Consider the following 18,817-nt stretch of genomic DNA (forward strand, 5'->3'; position numbering starts at 1 on the left):
GCAGGGGTATATATCACCCGCCATAGCGGCGCCACTCTAGGGGGCGACCTGCCGGCCCGCTTGAGTTGCTAGGGTAAAAGTTTCCGACGAACGTGCACGCGCGGCGCGTACACCTACTGGAATGGATATGAGCAACACATCTCGAAGAACAAGAGTTACAAGGTAAGTAACCATGTTTTCTTTTATAGATCAGGACAGGAGTATCAGGCCTATAGAGACTATATTGTCATAACTAAGAAGGAGGATGGAGAAACATTCATTCTACTCCCATCCTGAAGTCTTCTGTTGTTTTTCTTGGCTCGTCTTTTTACTTACGTATAACACCTAGCAGTAGATCATTATCCTTCAGTTATCACAACTTACATTTTCATCTGTTCCATTTAGAAGTCCATGGAACTTCTAGGTTGTCCAGTTCAATAAGTATATTCTGATCCTTCTCTAGCCAGGAGAATGGAGAAGAGGGAACCTTTTCAATGAATAATTATTCTTTAGCTTGTTAACCTTTCAGATTTTGTCTTGGCCAGTGCTAAACTACCATTAAAGATTACTTGCTAAATTCATCCCTCCTGAAGTCAGTGGAGCTACGTAAGAGGTATATTATTGCTCCTATGTTCTTTACAATAAACATGTAAAATTCTAAGGCTAATATGTGCTTCCTTTTTTCAAAATACTGTAGCTAGTTCCTGGTACATACAACATGGTGCTGTGCAATTGGTTATTTTCCATAGTTCTTGTCATTAGAATCTTCAGTTTACAGCAACATTATTTCTTCCAAAGGTACCCATTAGTAAAAAACAAAATACAAAAGCTGATGAGAGACTAAAACAGACAACCAGACCAAAATGGCCTCGAAGAGCAGCATTAGCAAAAAAAAGTTATAAGGATTACTCAAATTCAGAGTCAGAGAGTGAACAGGAATCTTCACAGTGCTTACATAGGAAAGAAAAATTAAGAGTACAGGTAAACGGTATTATTGATCTTCTGCACCATCTTTATGAAACTAGGGGCCTAATTTTCAAAAGTGGCCACTGATTTGAGGTGCTTCCGATTTTGAGTGCCCAAGTTGGAGAACCTTGAGCTCATGGGCAGCAAGTACAATAGGTACTGCTGCCGACCTGTCGCCCGACACCTGGGCTGCGGTGGCCTCAACGCTTCCCTTCCGGTGCTCAGGCCCTCTGGAAATTACTCCCTATTTCTTTTTTCCCTACTCTAAAGTAGTACGTTGATTTATACATTTAGAACCTTCTGTACTCCAAAAACATATGTTTTAGTGGGGTTTTTAATTTTATTTTAAAAGCACCTAAGCTGCGTAGGAGCCTAAAAGTTCCTAAGTTGGCTTGTTTAATGTTAAAATTTCAAAAAAGTGTCTAAGTCATTTAATCTCGTTAAAACAGAAAATATGTTGACCTCATAAAAGAAGTAAGGCTGTCGATTATGGCAGTTAACTCAGGCGATTAACTAAAAAAAAAGTAGTTTTAATTGCACTGTTAAACAATAAAATACCAATTGAAATTTATTAAATATTTTGGATATTTTTCTACATTTTCATATATATTGTATTCTGTGTTGTAATTGAAATCGTGTATATTTTTATTACAAATATTTGCTCTGAAAAAATGATAAATAGTATTTTTCAATTCCTCTCATACAAGAACTGTAGTGCAATCTTTGTCTGAAAGTGCGAATTACAAATGTAGATTTTTTTTTTTTTGTTACATAACTGTACTCAAACAAAACAGTGTAAAACTTCAGCTCCTACAAGTCCGTCCACTCACTCCTACTTCTTGTTCAGCCAGTCTCTGAAACAAACAAGTTTATTTACATTTACAGGAGATAATGTTGCCCGCGTCTTATTTACAATGTCACCAGAAAGTGAGAACAGGCATTAGCATGGCACTTTTGTAGCCGGCATTACAAGGTATTTACATGCCAGATATGCTAAACATTGGTATGCTCTTTCATGCTATAGCCACGATTCCGGAGGACATGCTTCCATGCTGATGACGCTCATTAAAAAAAATGCATTAAAGAAATTGTGATGGACTTTGAGGGGAGAGTTCATGTCCCTCATGCTGTTTACCCGCATTCTGGCCATAGAGGCAGGGAGAGCAGTCTCAGAATGGCACACGCAGCACACATGTTCATATTAAGAACACTTACTGTTGCAGAGGTTGACAAAATAAAAGAAGATAACCAATGTGAGATTTCTAAAGATGAAGCTACAGCACTCGACCAGGTTTAAGAATCTGAAGTGCCTATCTGAAATCTGAGAGGGGGGAGGTGGGAGCATCGCTTCCAGAATCTAAAAGAACAAGATTCCACAGGTGGGAAACTACAGAAACACCAAAAAAGAAAATCAATCTTCTGCTGTGGCATACTGCTTGCTTGGATTGGTATCGACCAAACCTCCTCAGGCATTGATGCCATGGCTTCTGGAATGGTGGTTGAAGCATGAGGGACCATAAGAATCTTTCACGCAGCCGCCGCACGCGTACATATCTTGTGACACTGGCTACAAAACTGCATGCGAACCGCCTAGTTCCCATTCAGGTGACCCTCGCGATCACGAAGCGGGACAATCAACCGCTGCAATTAAACGAGCTTGTTTGTCTGAGCGATTGGCTAAACAAGAAGTAGGACTGAGTGGACTTGCAGGCTCTAAAATTTGACATCATTTTATTTTAGAATGCAGGTTTTTTGTACATTTGTAAGCTCAACTTTCATGATAAAGGGATTGCACTACAGTACTTGTATTAGGTGAATTGAAAAATACTATTTCTTGTTTTTTTACAGAGCAAATATTTGTAATAAAAATATGTGAGCACTGTACACTTTGTATTCTGTGTTATAATTGAAATCAATATATTTGAAAATGTAGAAGACATTCAAAAATATTTAAATAAATGGTATTCTATTTTTGTTAAACAGTGTGATTAATCACGGTTAATTTTTTTAATCTCTTGACAGCCCTAAAAAGAAGAATACATTTGTTGAATGCCTAAATCAGTATGGGATCAATTAAGCAATGGTGTGTTTTAATAAAGTACTGTCGAAGTGAAAAAGAGATGTTTCACTCTTTCTTTTTTTTAAATAAAATTTTAATATATCAAATAAAATTTATACACTGGATTAAACAGTTTCTGCAACATGACAAATATGCTCAAATTCCAGTGAAGTCTATGGGAGCTGAAGACAACTAGGCACGTTTGAAAATCCCACTCGGTGCCTATCTGCATCTTTAGGCACCTAAATACTTTAGAACTAAAGGGGGAACTCGCCACCTCTCCAGATTAGACCATGTGTCTGACTGGACAAGTAGATATATTGTACTGTATACTTATCTATATATACACATGTTCTTTAAATCTAGTGTGTTTAAATGTAATGCTTATGTAGATTTGTGTACCTCTAGCAAGAGAACAAAAATGGCCAAAACAAAGCTGTGAATCAACACAAGGAACTACAGAACAATGTTTCTACAGAGCCAAAAAAGGGAATATCAAGAAATCAACAGCAAATATTTACTAAATCAAAAGATCCTATAAAACAAAGAAAATTAGAAATGTCACCAGTAGCTTCACCTGAAAGCCCGGCATCTGTTGAGACGATGAGATGTGTGTATTATTTTGTGTATTCATTTTTAAAGTTGTCAGCTCTAGTTTTGGATATGAATTAATTAATGTCTCTCTGTAATATCAATTAATTCCAAATAATTGCTTTAAATTATTTATACACTATACCCTCTTTACATGCATTTAATGTACATTATATGTTAAAATGCAGAAAATACATAGGTGTGCTTTCATCATTGTTATAGATATTATGGTTGATATGTCATACCAGAGTGTAATAGAAATACAATGTATCAGTGAAAAGAACAGTTTGTAATTTACTTTCTATTAAAATATACTATAATGATGAGCAATGCTAAGTAAAAGCAATTTATTTCATCTTGTGTAGACTTTAAGGGCAAAGCACTTGCATGAGAGTAACTCAATTGTGATATGAACATATATCCTATGCATATATTCTAAATATCCATCTGTACCATATGAAAGGTATAGCATTTTATTACAAAACCCAAATATTATGTGGTCATGGGCAAATACATGTTTTTTCCTTATATGGTCAACACTGCAAGTTCCAGTATGCATTTTACTTGACTGCTTATTCAGTTTCAAGGACAGTTTTTAATATGAAGGTATGCCTTATTAAAGGATAGGATTTTCATGGGGAAATCCCCGTCCATTCAGTTTTGCAATTCTTTTTTTCTAACACTATGGACTGTATTTTCTAAAAAGTAATATAGTTCTTAGGTCAAATCCAGACCGTTGAGCACCCACAACTCCTGTTCAAGGTAACTGGAGTTGCAGGTTCTCAAAGACATTCAAGACAACCCTTTGAAAGCCAGCAACATGACTTTGTGGCCATCCTTCCATGGAACTCTCAATGACATCAATGGGAATTCTGTACACAGAGAAGACTTGTGATACGAGGTATAAAAGAAAAAGGTGTTAAGACCTAATATCGTCAATTAAGTGTTTATACTTACTAGGTGCTGAAAAAGTACCAGAGGAAGCATTTACTCAGGAACGTGTTTCCTTGAAAAGATCAACATCATCGTATCTTCAGGACTCAACACCAGAAAAGAGGGAATCCTTAAGCATTGTGAAAGGAATTTCAGATAACAAGCTTTATGCAATAAAAAAGAATAATCAAAGTATACATCTAAAACAATCTCCTGAAAATGTCAAAAAGTTGGTATTTGGAAATGAAAGTTTATCACCAGTTTTAAGTCCAATGTCTTTGGTAAGAATTTAAAGTTACTCTTTACAATTATTTCAATGTCTGCATTATCTTAAGTAAAGTATATAGTATTTATTAATTAATCAGAACAGCTTCATTTGGGTGTTTTCAGGGGAACTGATTTAGTCTATTTATAGTGAATGAGAATTACTTCTGTTTAATAGGAATAGAATTAGTATGCCATTCTAACAAGAAAGCAGGCCTGTAGAAGGTGGTTACATTGTGTTCAACCAGGTACTTTTGTAAGTGCAAAATTCCACGCTCTTTTTCAAAACAGAAGTATCCAAAAAGAGATTTAAAAGATGGAACATTAAAGCACAGATATGATAAATATAATTTATATTATTTTATATTTATGTGGTTCAAGTATTTAACTTTAAGATTTGTTGTATTCTCTCTCTTTTACTTGATGTCATGATTAGGACAGATGCATAATTAAGAAAATCAAATAGTGAAATAGGCTGTTCTAATCAGGAATACAAGTATAATAATCATGGGAGGAAATTTATAGTAATACAAATAGTATTGCTAAGAGGTCCCAACCAAGACTGGGGCCGGCCCCCTTCTTTTAGATGCTTTATGTATACATAGTAAGAAGTAGTCCCTGCTTCAAAGAACTTGCCATCTAAATAGACAAGACAAAGAATGGGAGAAAAGAAATTATTCCCATTTTACAGATGAGGAACTGAGGCAGCAAGAAATTAAGTGAGTTGCTCAAGGTCATACAGGAAGTCTGTAGCAGAGTTGGGACCTGCATTCAGAACTCCTGAGACCCAGGCCAGTGCCTTACCCACCAAACCATCCTTTCTTCTCCCTCACATCTCTGTTTACTCATTGGTCAGTAGAAACAAACACTGATTTCCCTAAGAGAAATAATACTGAATATCTTCCACACAATGTATTTATAGACATTTGTATTAATCAGAATTATCATTCAGTTGCACATGTCCATTTCAGTAAAAAGGTGCCAATGAAAATATTCTCCTGTATGTATACTTTTCTTTATCTCCAGCTGGGGACATGAATTTGAGGTTTTTCCTAACCCACAGACACATTCCAGATTGCTCAGTCTAGGTTCTCACCAGTATGTGTTACACTCGTGTGGGAGCATGACAACTCTACGTTTTCACTCATGGAGCTTTTGGAAGTCCTGTTTACTTGGCAGTAGGTTGGGCCCACATAATCCATGAATACATTAAATTCCGTGTGGATATTAGATTAGTGGAGTCCTGCTTTAGGGATTTCAGATCATGAAGGGGGAACACATTTAAATTAATAGACTATGGCATTAACTCAATCAGGGGATTCCTGCATGGTTGAAGGGGTGAACTCTGTGGAAAGCGTGCTCCCTTGTGAAAGGTTTCAGTTCCTCGAGTACACTCTCAGAGGGGTGTTAAGGTGGGAGATGGGAATATCACAGAGTAGGCACTTTCTTCTTCTATGTCCCCATCTCAAGTCTGAGTCTCTGACTTCTTGGATCTCTGTCCTCTTCATTCATAGACACTTAGGTTATGATCTGTCCCTTAATTATCAGAAAAGTAAAGACAACTAGCTCATCTTTATATCACACTTTCATAGGATTATGTACATGTTTACAGTCATTTTTATTTTAATTATGCATCCTGGTATGTGCTGAGATTTTTTTTGTTTTGTAAACTTCTGTTTAGATTTCCTATAAACTGATAAAATCATCTCCATTTGGCTGATTGTAAATGTAGAGCAACAACTGTAATTTTACATTTAGATGGTTAAGCCAGATAATTGCGTCTGGAGTAGCAGAGTGTATTGCTGTGATGCCTGTTCTGGGTGACCAGTCACACACTGAAGAATCTTTAATTTTCCATTTTTGCAACAAGTATCCACATCTGCCATGTTTTGTGTGGATATGGTTTAGGGTTGTCTATGAGCTTCGTGGGAGATCGAAGCCAGGGATTTTCTGCATTGGGTCTTTCATGTGGTATTTGTGACTTCTTGTGAACTCCATTCAGCTTTCCATGCTTCATCAGGGTTAAAGTTGCATTATTGAAGGTTAAATGTGTGGGTCCAAAAGGGCTTACATGACTTCAAGCAGTGGTGAGAGATGTTGTTAAGGTCCTGGTGGAAAGAAGATGTTCATTTTCCATGATCCTCTGAAATTCCCAAAGAGTTGTGGCATCACAGAAAATGTGTGGGGGAGCAATGTGCAACAGCACTGGCAGCCAGGGTGTTAGGGTTGAATTGAGGGTTCCAGTGATGCACCACATTGCAGGGTTTAGCTGGACATCAACAAGTCAAGTATGGCTACTTCTGGTCCATACCGATGCACAGTACTCAGGTACGGAGTACACATGAGCTATAAAATTAGTACATTTGAATATCCATTTTCAACAATTTTTATTTTCTTTTGTGTAGCCTAATCTGACTCCAGTAACTATGGACAAAGCTGTCATGAGTGGAAAAGACATAAAGGTTACTGACCCTGAGGTGGAAATATGTGATATTAGTGAGGCAGTGAATGTTACAAATTACCTTTCAGACAAACTCTCCATTAATGCAGAAATGAAAGATCTTACTAAAAATATGCAAAATAAAGGAGAGGTATGATAGAGACCCATTTGAAAAGCTGCAGTTTTGTATGTTTGTTTATTTTACAATTGGTGGCATTAGGAAAACATGTATGTATATTGCTTTAAATTTTTAACTTTCTTTTCAAACATTTTCTTGTTATCTTGCCTGCATATTTCAGTTTAGTATAAAAACACTGTTGTCTGGGATGTCATTGAGACTTTGCCTGTGTTTATAACTGTAAGGAAATAATCTCTCATCCCAGCAATAGCACCGATAATTTGTATTTTAACAAAAAAACACAAAACATATCTTTGCTTTTGCCTTGAATTTTTTTAAAATGGAAAAAAAAATCAAGAAGAAAATGACTTGTCACTTCTGCGTGCAGAAACTTATAAAATAAAATTAGGTAGTTTCTTGTACTTTTAGCCATAGGCTATTAATATATGTCCTAGAGAATTAATAATTATTAAAATTTTTGCCACCGAACCAAAGTACTTTGACAAAACTGGCATGTGCAGACTGATTTGTTCATCATAACTGTACCTTAGTATTTTGATATTTATATTTCTAGTTTTTAATAAACATGTAAATGTTCATTTATGATGAAGACTGTCTGAATGGGTTCACTGTCCTGGAGGTTGTTAATATATATTTTTTTTTTTTTTTTTTTTTAGGAATCTGTACCTCCATCTCAATTATGCTCTTCCAGTGGAAGCAAAGAACAGTCATGGTGTGAAGATCCCTGTGGCACCATACATGAATCCGGTATGTAAGTGTCTCTTATGAAAAAGCACTTTCTTTGGATATCTGTAAATAGTTAATGAAAAACTTGTCTTAGATACAAAAATATGGCCCCATTCTTCAAGCCCTACACATGGAAACGGAACTCCTATAAACTTTATTTAGCATTTTTTACCAGTGTATTTCTCTTTTCATATATACTCAGTTTATTCGGTTCCTAAAGTTAGTGTTAATCTTTGTTGTTGTTGATAGGAAGCTACTTTTAGATGTGAATGTTTTTTCACTTAAGCTTTAGAAGCATCAATTGGGAGTCATATATATATATATATATATATATATATAGATATATGTGGAGGCTAATATATCCCTTGGAACCCCATTGCCACACTTAATTTAGGAGCCAAATTTAGTGCTTTTTGTGAGAATAGTCCCTTCATCTTGATTTAATTAAGTACTCAACCTTTCTCCAGAAGGTTTTTCTGCCCATCAGTCTGTCAGGAGTAAGGAATCTGCAGAAGCAATTCCCAGTGGAGAAAGGAAGCATACTTATTTTAACAGATGTTCTCCAAGTATATTATGTCAGCAGACCCACACTAACCGTATCATCCATCCTTTTCTGCTTCATTGGAGTCTTTGCATGGTATATGGCCTAAAGACACTGGTGCATTTCAATATAAGGGGCTGTTGCCACAATCACCTTCAAACATCCAGGGCTGTGCACAAGTCCTCTTGCAAATGCAACATTCATTGATTTCTCTATAGCTCTGAAATTAAATATGTTTGTCATACTTTAAAGGGCCTACAGTACAAGTGAATCTCAAACGAATGTACCATAGTGATGCAGAAAGTGATTCTGATGAAGTGGAAATGAGGAAGGAAGAAGAACAGAGAAAAACAAAGCTTCTCCCTAGAAAATTATTTAAAGCAGATGATGATACTGTGTATAAAGGTTAGCTGGAGCTATAGTCATACAATAAATGTAAACCAGAAAACTGCTTAAAGTTTTAACCATGAACAATAATACTGCAATCCTAATTAAAACCCTTAGGATAGGGTGACCAGATGTCCCAATTTTATATGGACAGTCCTGATATTTGGGGCTTTTTCTTAAATAGGTGCCTATTACCTCCATCCCCACCCCCAGTCCTGATTTTTCACACTTGCTATCTGGTCATCCTACTTTGGAATATCTTAATAAGCTCCATTTTTATTGCAGACATTTAAGAAAAGAGCATTACCTGTTCTTTTCTGAGACATTGATACAGAATGCTGTGGAAAATTTCTTTCTTTAACTAATAACATAAATGTTCAAGAAACGCAGCAGTCAACTTCTTATCATTCAGATGAATAAACAAACAGAAGTTTGATCACTTACGGTCAATAAAGAGCTAATTGCATGTTTCACAAGAGATGCATCTCAGTATTCTCTCCAAATTGGAATCTGAATGTTTGTTTATATTTTGCCTATCTAAATTTGTAATAGTTTACCAGTTGATAAGGTGTTGTCTGAGATCACTTCTTCCTCTTCCTGAAACAGGAACACATTCTCCATAGACTGTGTTATGTCTCTACCTATTAGGAAGTAAAGAGGCAAATAATTTGGAGTCACTGCAGGTATATCAGATAAACGAGCGTCCCCTACTCTGTGTACTTCCCTCAACCAGTTCCTTGGCATGAGACTTGTTGGGAATAAGGAAAAGAGCACTAACTGGAAGGAAAAACAAGTAGTAGAAGATAAAAGGCTCCATCATGCTCAGTCGTACAACAGTGAAACTGGTGGCCTGGGACAGCAGGGCTGACCATGAGCTTCACCTAGGACTCCTAGAAGAGGAGGAGTTAACATTGAGAATAGCTAGAGGTCAAGCCCATGGACATAAGATACTCTAGTAGAAGACCACATTGCTAAGGGTCTCACTCCCATCCCAAAGGCCAATAGAGAGACACAACTGAAGGTCCTGAATTCTGGGAACTAGAGCTGGATGACAGTCTAGCTCCTTTGTCCCTCTTCTTCTGCTTGTTCTCCTTTCTTGCTTTATCTTGTCTCTTCTTCTTTCTTCCTCCTCACCATCTTTCATCAGACCTGAAGAAGAAGATGCAAAATTAGGGAAATTTGCTGAAGCATGGATTCAATGCTTGCAATAAGAGTGGAGGCAAAGAAGACTTAGACTTGGGGAGGGCACTTTTAAACCCTCACTGGCTAATAGAATTTGTTGTGTCCTTGCTTTCTGCTAGATAAATCCATAATGCAGTGTGCAAGGACTCATTCCTTTTCCAAAAAAGGGAAGAAGCGGGCTGCAACAAACGAAATAACTGGTACGAGATCTGTCATCACTTTCTTTACTAAATTGCTATATGTTAAATTGTTGTGTGCGATATAATAGTAGCTGCGTTTCATTCAAGAAGTCGTTGCAGTCTCTTTGATGGAAATAACAATGTCTGTTTTATGTTTGTATTGGTATAGGTTTAAATTTTTAAAGCATTTTGAAATCCTTTAGTAGTAAGGATGGTATGCAAATTCAAGGTATGGTTTGGTCATAGCCTGCATAAAGACTTCAGGATATCTCCTTCGGACATAACATTTTACCTTCTGAGAAATCTACCCATTTGGGTCCTAATTTTAAAACATTAAGTATGCAATGACATGCCAAATTTGTATGTGCAATGTTTTTGGGCAGATTTTCAAATGGTCTAATATTGGCCTGCTTTTTTCATGCTCAACTTTTTTTAAAGTTTTGATATAATGTCATTTATGTATTTAGAGTGGTGTTGCCCCTGTAAACTGAAGAGGTGGGGGAGAGAGAGTGTGTATGTAATACATGTGTACTTGATAAATCTCAAGATGTTTTAGTAACTGGGTGGATAATAGGCTTTTCACCAAATTTCTAAATAGTATACTTAATAATTATAAATTTCAAATCTCTGGTAAATAATGTCTCATGCAAAATGTAACATGTTTAAAAAAAATTAGAAAGAAACAGATCAAACATATACAAATGAAATCTGTTAAAGACAAAGCAGTTAGTAAAATATATAGAAGGTCAGGAGTTTAGTTTCTGAAATTAAACTGGATGCAAAAGAAGTTGATATGAGCCCTAGTCTTGGGATTTATAAACCCAGCCATCAGAACTGCAATAACATATTGTACAGATGATACATTAATATGTTCCTACTTTGCTAACTTTACATACGATCTTTTACAAATTTTCAGTGTCCGAGAGCATATCCACTGTGTCTGTAAATGAGCTGTCTGTTATTGATGGAGAGGTCTGGGACCCTAGTTGTTCAAGTATAGGGATAGGTCAGAAGCTCCATAAGGAATTTACTAGGAAAATTCAGGTAAGGCATATATATGTATAGAAAAATATACAGTTTCATTCATTCATTCATTCTCATATATGATACTCTTAACTAGAAACATCATTAACAGAGCTGCCTTATATATTATTGCATACAAGAATAAATATGAAAAGAATGTTAAGGTCGTTATGTCAAAGACTGAGAAGTTAGTAAATTCCAGAATAAAGGTTGTCTGTGCAACCTTTATATGGCATCCTTTTTGCATATGCATTGGGATACATTCTTTTAATTACATGATCATTCCTCAGGACCTCTTCCTCATTCAGTGCACGGGATGGACTCTGCTCAAGGATTGTGGCAATTCTTCAATATTTCTTTTTATCCTTCAGTGGTGGTCCCATGTTACATTTACTACACACCATTCAAACCCTGCCCAGCATTCAAAATTATTAATTTCTTCTAGATGTTTTTTTTTCTTCTTGTTTTTTTTTGGCACTCATCACTGTTGCATCCGAGTGCTTCAGAAACATTCGTGCATTTATCTTCACAATTCACCTGGCTGAGGTAATGTTGTTATCCCCAATGTGCTGAACTGAGATTGATGGACAGTTGTCCATATAGACAGCAACCTCATATATTTCAACAACCTTGTTTCACTGCCTGAGTTCTGTTCATCCTGTGCATTGAATGAAGCATGGGTCCTGTGGAAAAAATTGTATGTGATCATGTAATAAAGATTGTATCATAATATATATGCATAGGACAGGCAAATTAAGGTTCATCAGGAAATCTCAGTTCTGGCATGACTTGACTTTGATAAAACAATGTTCAGATTACATAGGTTTTTTTTTTTTTCCCCAGTGTAATTTCCTAGCTTTTTAAAAAACACAAAATGAAAAAACAAATTCCATTATGCGGAGTTGTTTATCCTACATATGGGTCCATCACCAGAGTTGGAACCTTTAAATCCACAGCAAAGACCTCTGTGAGTTATGGAGTAGTTGATACTTACTAGAGGGAAATGAGAGACACTTTGCCAGTGAATTTCACAATGGATGCTGACAACAGAGGAATGTTCAGACTGAATCCTGACTTCCATTCCGGGTTCTAGAGGGGAGTATGTTCCAGTGATTGGACCCTTTTGTCCCTGTGTCCCCTAGTATGTCTTCCTCCAGCTTGTGTCTCATGTGTCTGTCCCTCTCTGCTCTTGTCCCCTCCCAGCCTGTCCTTGTTCCTCCTTCTCCAGTTCCAATCTTCTGCTGCCTTGTAGCGCCTTCTCTGCATTCAAGTCCTGGTACTTCCTCCTTTTCTACTCACTTGTGCAATGCAGGGGAACATTGAGAGCATAGGAGAGAGAGTCTCCCCACTCTCAAGTCTGGTGTGCAGCAGCCCCTGACATGAACAAACAGAAAGAAAGACCTGCTCAGTCTAGGCTACAGCATGCTCAGTGAGCTCTCTGGAGGTGGAGCATGCTCAGTGAAGATAGAATGCTTGTAGAATTTTGCTGTCAGCCTCTAACTACTCTCTAGTAAGTATATGCAAACAGTGATTTTTCAGAGACTTTTATAATCAACTAAATTTTGGTGCATTTTCAAGGAAAAGCAAAAGGAATGTCCCTGATATGAAGGTTAATGTTGATTTTTGTCCACTATAACCTATGATCTTATATAAGTAATTACTATTGTTATGTTTTATAATACAGTATTTTATCATTCTCCTCTCAGTTAGTTAATTAAACTGAAAGTAATCTTAATGCATATCTTTCTAGAGCCGCTCAAGAAGAATGGACTACTTTACCAAGCAATCCTTGAAAACAGCTCAGCAGCATTTGACAACAATGAGTTGTCAGTTGCATGAATGCAGGTCTGTAGCAGAATACTTATTCGAAAACTTATTTGAATGACATAAATGCTTTTTTACTTTTAGTTTATTTCTGTTTTGGTAGGATCAAGCAGCTGGACAAATTTCATTTCACCATCGTAGAGGAACTTGAGAATTTTGAAAAAGATTCCCAATCTTTGAAAAACATGGAGAAAGAATTATTGGTTTGTATTTAAATTATTTACTGGAAAAATCTGTTTTCTAAAAATATTGGATTTTTCCCTTTTATTTTAATTTGGCGTTTATCTGTGGACCATTACTAATGGTTCTGAGAAGATGTGTTTTATAACTTGCTATAAAAAAAAAAAAAGCTAAACATTTTGTGTAAAGTAAAAACATTTACCATCTTCCTGCCATTTGGCTTTATTTTTATTTTCAGAGAAATTAACAGTCAAATTACAAATAGTTTATTCAGTCCTTTTTAAGCTTAGCTACTGCTGTGCACTTAGTTGCTCAGTCCCAATTCCAGATTGACTCTCTGGAGCAGGGGTAGGCAACCTATGGCGCAGATGCCGAAGGTGGCATGCAAGTTGATTTTCAGTGGCACTCGCTGCCTGAGTCCTGGCCACCAGTCCGAGAGGCTCTACATTTTAATTTAATTTTAAATGAAGTTTCTTAAGGTTTTTAAAATGTTTATTTACTTTACATACAACAATCATTTAGTTATATACTATAAACTTATAGAAAGAGACCTTCTAAAAACGTTAAAATGTATTACTGGCACGCGAAACCTTAAATTAGAGTGAATAAATGAAGACTCGGCACACCACTTCTGTAAGGTTGCTGACTCCTGCTCTACAGAGAACCACTCCCACCTCCATAAAGAAGCCACCTGTCTCACTGCGTAAGGCTAATCCTTTCCCAGAATGATCAACACTACTAAGTGGTTAGGATGTTTCAGGCAAACAAATCCAGCCTTTGAAATTTAATTACTGTGTATTCTAAATAAACACCTAGCCTCCATAGGCCTTAGTTAATTCAGATGTAAACTTATTTAGTATCAAAATGCTCACCTTGGACTTCATGAGTCTGCTGCTAGCTCTAATGTAAAAGTAGCATTAAGAATATTAATATTAAGGTGAAGACAGAATAGAGTAGTACAATAGGTTTTTACTCTGGAAAGAGCTTTAAAATCAAACTTAAATCACACATTAGAACAAATTTAGTCTCATTTTAACCACATTGAACCCTATTTGGAATGTCTGATCAAAGTGTCTCAGGCCTTCTATTTGCCAGTAGGGGAAACAGCCATTCACAACAGATTTTGGGAAATATGGGCTGAAATTGCTGGTTGAGTTAAAGGTGAGTGCTTTACTGTTTGATCCTGCCTCACTGAGCCTTTAATTTTTTAAAACACCTGAGGATATGGGCTGTTGTAGAATGCCTAATCATTCTGTTCTCAATCTCATTATAGGTTATTTGGGAACAGGAGAAACCTATTTTTTTAAAAAGTCCTACATTCTGTGGATTAATTTCTTACTGGTTCAGTTAATTATTATGTTTCTTTTTAGAACTTTTGGAAAAAACATGCACTTACGTTTAGTGCATGCAAGAAAAATGAACAGCGGAGGTTAGTGGGGTTTGTTAATGTTGTTATGAGACCTGTATTCTATTCATGGCTCTGCAGTTTACTTAATATGTGACTTTGAGCCAAGTAACTTAACACTCTACACCTTCGTTTCCTCATCTGTAAAATGAGGATAATAATCCTTGCTCATTTATATGTAAAACTTATTGAAATCTATGGATGAAAAGTGCTGTATATGAAAATATTAATAAATAATATTGTTATCCACAGAATTTTCTGCCAAAGTCTAGTGCAATATTAACTAATAGGGATAATAATGATCATCAATGTTTTTAAATAGTATGTTAGACTAAAAGTTGAATTGCCAAATTCAAGATCTTTGTGGGATTTTCATATACGGCAAAGATCTTTAATTTGCATTTTTGTTGTTTTTAGGATTCAGATTCTTAAAACTTCATTTGAAAAGCACATCTCCCACAGTGTTAACTATGAGGAAAATATTTTTACTTCTGAGGTATGACATTTGTTCTCTTTAGTTTTCTTTTTATTTCTTACATTATAGGCCAAGTCTTTACCTTCAGCATTATACTAATGTCCTCTAGATACTTGTTAATAACTTTTTTCGTTAATTTGACCATAACTTGTGTGACATTAAGGGCCTAATTTTGCCCTTTTAGAAGAGATGAACAGTTAACTTGATAATCAAGGCAGAAATTTCATGGCCAGGCAGTATAGTTTATATTATATTCTGCAGCTTTACTTCCTAGTATTTCAACTATGCAGGAAAGAACCAATTGGAAACAAGCAGTTTGGCAACTGTCCTCTTAGTTTTCCCCTCTTCCTCAAGTTTTTTCCTGCCTCACAATTAAGAAAATGGCAAGCACCTCTAGCTTAAGGCACCCAAACTTGTAGTTCTTTGGGGAATATAATTAATATCTTGAATTTCACCAGAGGAGGAGTGAGCGGTAAGTAATTGAAGTCTTTTGGAGTATTGGTGTAATATGTTCCTTGTAACCAACACTGCTCAGTGAACAGGACACTGTATTGTGCACTTGGTGTACCTCCTGAGTGGGGCTAATCTTGAAATCTATATAGAGATCATTACAATAATCTAATCTGAAAATCATAAATGACAATATCCATATTGGAGAGAAATGGGTACTCACAAACAGATGAAAAAAATGTCACTTGTGGCTACAAAGGTCACACAAGGTCTCTGAAATAATGAAAGATCTGGAAGATCCAGAATTAACTTTAAGTTGTTAACCCCTTTGACAAAGGGCTGCTATGCTTCCTCAATAAGGGGGGATCTCTAGATGTTTCCCTTTATTCAACATCTTTGTTATATGTAGATAGAATTGGTTGAGACTCAATCATATCTAGGGCCCTGATCTTGAAAACACTTAAGTGTGTGCTTATCTTTTACTCGTGTATGTAATCCCATTGAAGTAAGTGGAAATACATATGTATTTAAAATTAAGTTGCTTAAGTGCTTTGTTGCATAAATGCCTGCTCCTTGCAGGATCAATCCCTAAACCTCTGTCTCAGCCAATCTGAGGGGAAAAGTTGTCTGAGTGCAATAGAGAAGATGTAAATGTTTGCATACTTGTGGCACCCAAGCTGATGCTAATATGAGAATTTGGAGTAGATGCCATAGCACCTAGGTGCTTCTGCCCTAAAAAGATAAATATTTCCCACCAGTTTCCTAGACAGCCTTATTTTGACCAATGGGAAGACTGAGCATTAGTACAATCTGATTTTACATTTAATTTGAGGAAATAATTGTCTTCGTTAAAATGTATTGTCAATTGTGAAAAGAAAATGTGTGTATATGACATATGTTGCCAATTTTTATAGATGAATCTAATGAAAGAAGATATGAAAGGGCTTCAAGAGAAGCTTCTTAAAGAAATGGTAAATAATGTTGTTTTGTCTCAATTTGTTTTTGTATGCTTTCCTAAAAGAACATAATTATCTGCACATTCACTTTTTAAAAAGTTCTATTCAAGATGCAATATCTAGTACACTGTCATTTGAAGCACAAATGGAAATACTGTTAAGTACACTTTTATCCCGATATAACGTGACCTGATATAACACGAATTTGGATATAACGCGGTAAAGCAGCAGTCCACGGCAGCGGGGCTGCGCGCTCCAGCAGATCAAAGCAAGTTCGATATAACACAGTTTCACCTATAACGCGGTAAGATTTTTTGGCTCCCGAGGACAGCGTTATATCAGGGTAAAGGTGTAATATCATTAAAACAATGCTTAACTTTTAATACATTAAAAGTGATATAGGTATATGCTCTTTTAGTTTTATGCTTATGTACTGCCTCATTTGTATTTTAATAGAGTTAATATTAGCACGAGAACGAAAAAGATCATTTTCATGTTGCAATATCTCTCTGAATTCTGTGATACTTTTAAAAAGTTTATTTTAAAGTGTATAATAAATGCGATACTGTTCTACCATAGCATGAAGAGGAGCTGTTTAATGTTCGCAGAGGATTGCAGACACTGTTTCTGTCAGAAGGGAGAAAATTCTAATATGGTAAATTCATATATTTTGAAAATGTTTGTTTATATTAAGATTACTTTTCATTAATGGGAAGCTTTGACAATTGCATATTTACTGAAAGCTTTGTAAAGAAGTGCTATTTTAAAAGGATCTTCACATAATAAATTAGGAATATTTATTAACAAGGGGTCATTTTAAATGGTTTATTTAATTGACATAGAAAAAAGGAGTAATTTGCAATTAAAACTGAAGCAAGCGTCATGTTTTGGATTTGCATGTGTACATAGGATTTCTATAGCAATTAATAGGAGCTGTGTTGTACATACGCAGACACAGAATTTGACCATACGTTCTTTAGCACATGAAAAGGAGATCAAATGGCATTTTTGAAAGTTGTATCTGTTTACTTATGGTATTAGCTTTCAGCTGGAATTTGTCATTGACTAAAAATGTTTTGTAAAAGTACATATATATGTTTTAACCATATTGAAAATGTGTATTAAACATTTGAGAAAAAATATGCTTTGTCTTTTTTTTTTTTCACAATTTACAAATTTGTGGCATTATCACAAGGCCTAAGCAAAGTGGTGAATATTTTAGGCCATTTTGAACTCAGGGTCTCTGTAAATCTATGGTTGGTAAAGCTCTCTAAAACAGATAGTCCAGGATGGCCTGCCATTTGTATAGAAATACATCACATTAACCAGACTATGCATCTTCCTTTTTTTCCCCCTAAACCAAACCTGACTAAAGATGATACAGTATTATACACACTCAGTGTCAAGAGGACATTAGCTTTTTACCTGGACAGGACTAAGCCATTTAGAAAATCTCCCATGTTGTTTTTGTCTATTGCTGACAGGTCCAAGGAATCCCCAGTTTGCAATCAAAAACTCTCTGGATGGATATCTGGTTGCACTATCTTTTGCTATCATTCTAATAATCTCCAGCCTCCTCCTAAAGTACTAGATCTCTTTCTGCTTCAGCTGCCTTGCTTAAGAATGTCCTTATAACTGAGCTCTGTAGAGCTGCAACTTGTACCTCCATATGCACTTTTCCTAAACATTTTGCAGTAATTCAGACTCAGCTTTAGATTCTGTGTTTGCCTCTACTATACTATCTTCACTTTTGAACTCTATTCCTAAGTCTGTTCCCATTCCACTAGAGGGTATCGCTCAGTAGTCACCTCAAGTGGAGTACCCAGGGGGACACTACTCAGAGAAGGAGAGGTTACTCACCCTGTGGAGTAACTAGTTCTTCGAGATGTGTGTCCCTAGCAATGCTTCACTACCTGCCCTCCTTCCCTTCTGCTTTGGAGTTTCTGCTATGGAACTTCACAGTAGAGAAGTAACTGAGGGTGGTTTGCTCATGCAGCTCTATTTAGTCTTGGTGTGGCGCATGGGGTTGTGTAGGGTTCATGTGTGTACTGAACAAGCAGTACTACTTAAAATCTCTTCTCAAAAGCACATGTGCACTGCAATGGAGCACCCATAAGA

The 18,817-nt window shown here is 36.1% G+C and overlaps 1 protein-coding gene across 1 annotated transcript in view; it reads left to right on the forward strand.

Moving 5' to 3' along the window:
* The window catches only part of SYCP2 (synaptonemal complex protein 2), an 86,045-nt gene extending 68,695 nt beyond the window's left edge, over positions 1–17,350 (forward strand). The window contains exons 32-45 of the mRNA XM_075072454.1: positions 778–960; positions 3,413–3,614; positions 4,556–4,809; positions 7,198–7,383; positions 8,028–8,118; positions 8,891–9,043; positions 10,327–10,407; positions 11,303–11,430; positions 13,160–13,254; positions 13,337–13,436; positions 14,784–14,842; positions 15,236–15,314; positions 16,658–16,714; positions 17,279–17,350. Coding sequence (XP_074928555.1) covers positions 778–960; positions 3,413–3,614; positions 4,556–4,809; positions 7,198–7,383; positions 8,028–8,118; positions 8,891–9,043; positions 10,327–10,407; positions 11,303–11,430; positions 13,160–13,254; positions 13,337–13,436; positions 14,784–14,842; positions 15,236–15,314; positions 16,658–16,714; positions 17,279–17,350 — 1,740 coding nt within the window. The remainder of the gene's footprint in view (positions 1–777; positions 961–3,412; positions 3,615–4,555; positions 4,810–7,197; positions 7,384–8,027; positions 8,119–8,890; positions 9,044–10,326; positions 10,408–11,302; positions 11,431–13,159; positions 13,255–13,336; positions 13,437–14,783; positions 14,843–15,235; positions 15,315–16,657; positions 16,715–17,278) is intronic.
* The last annotated feature ends 1,467 nt before the right edge of the window (positions 17,351–18,817 follow it).

This window comes from Chelonoidis abingdonii, chromosome 14 (genome assembly GCF_003597395.2).
Source record: "Chelonoidis abingdonii isolate Lonesome George chromosome 14, CheloAbing_2.0, whole genome shotgun sequence".
Lineage (NCBI taxonomy): Eukaryota > Metazoa > Chordata > Testudines > Testudinidae > Chelonoidis > Chelonoidis abingdonii.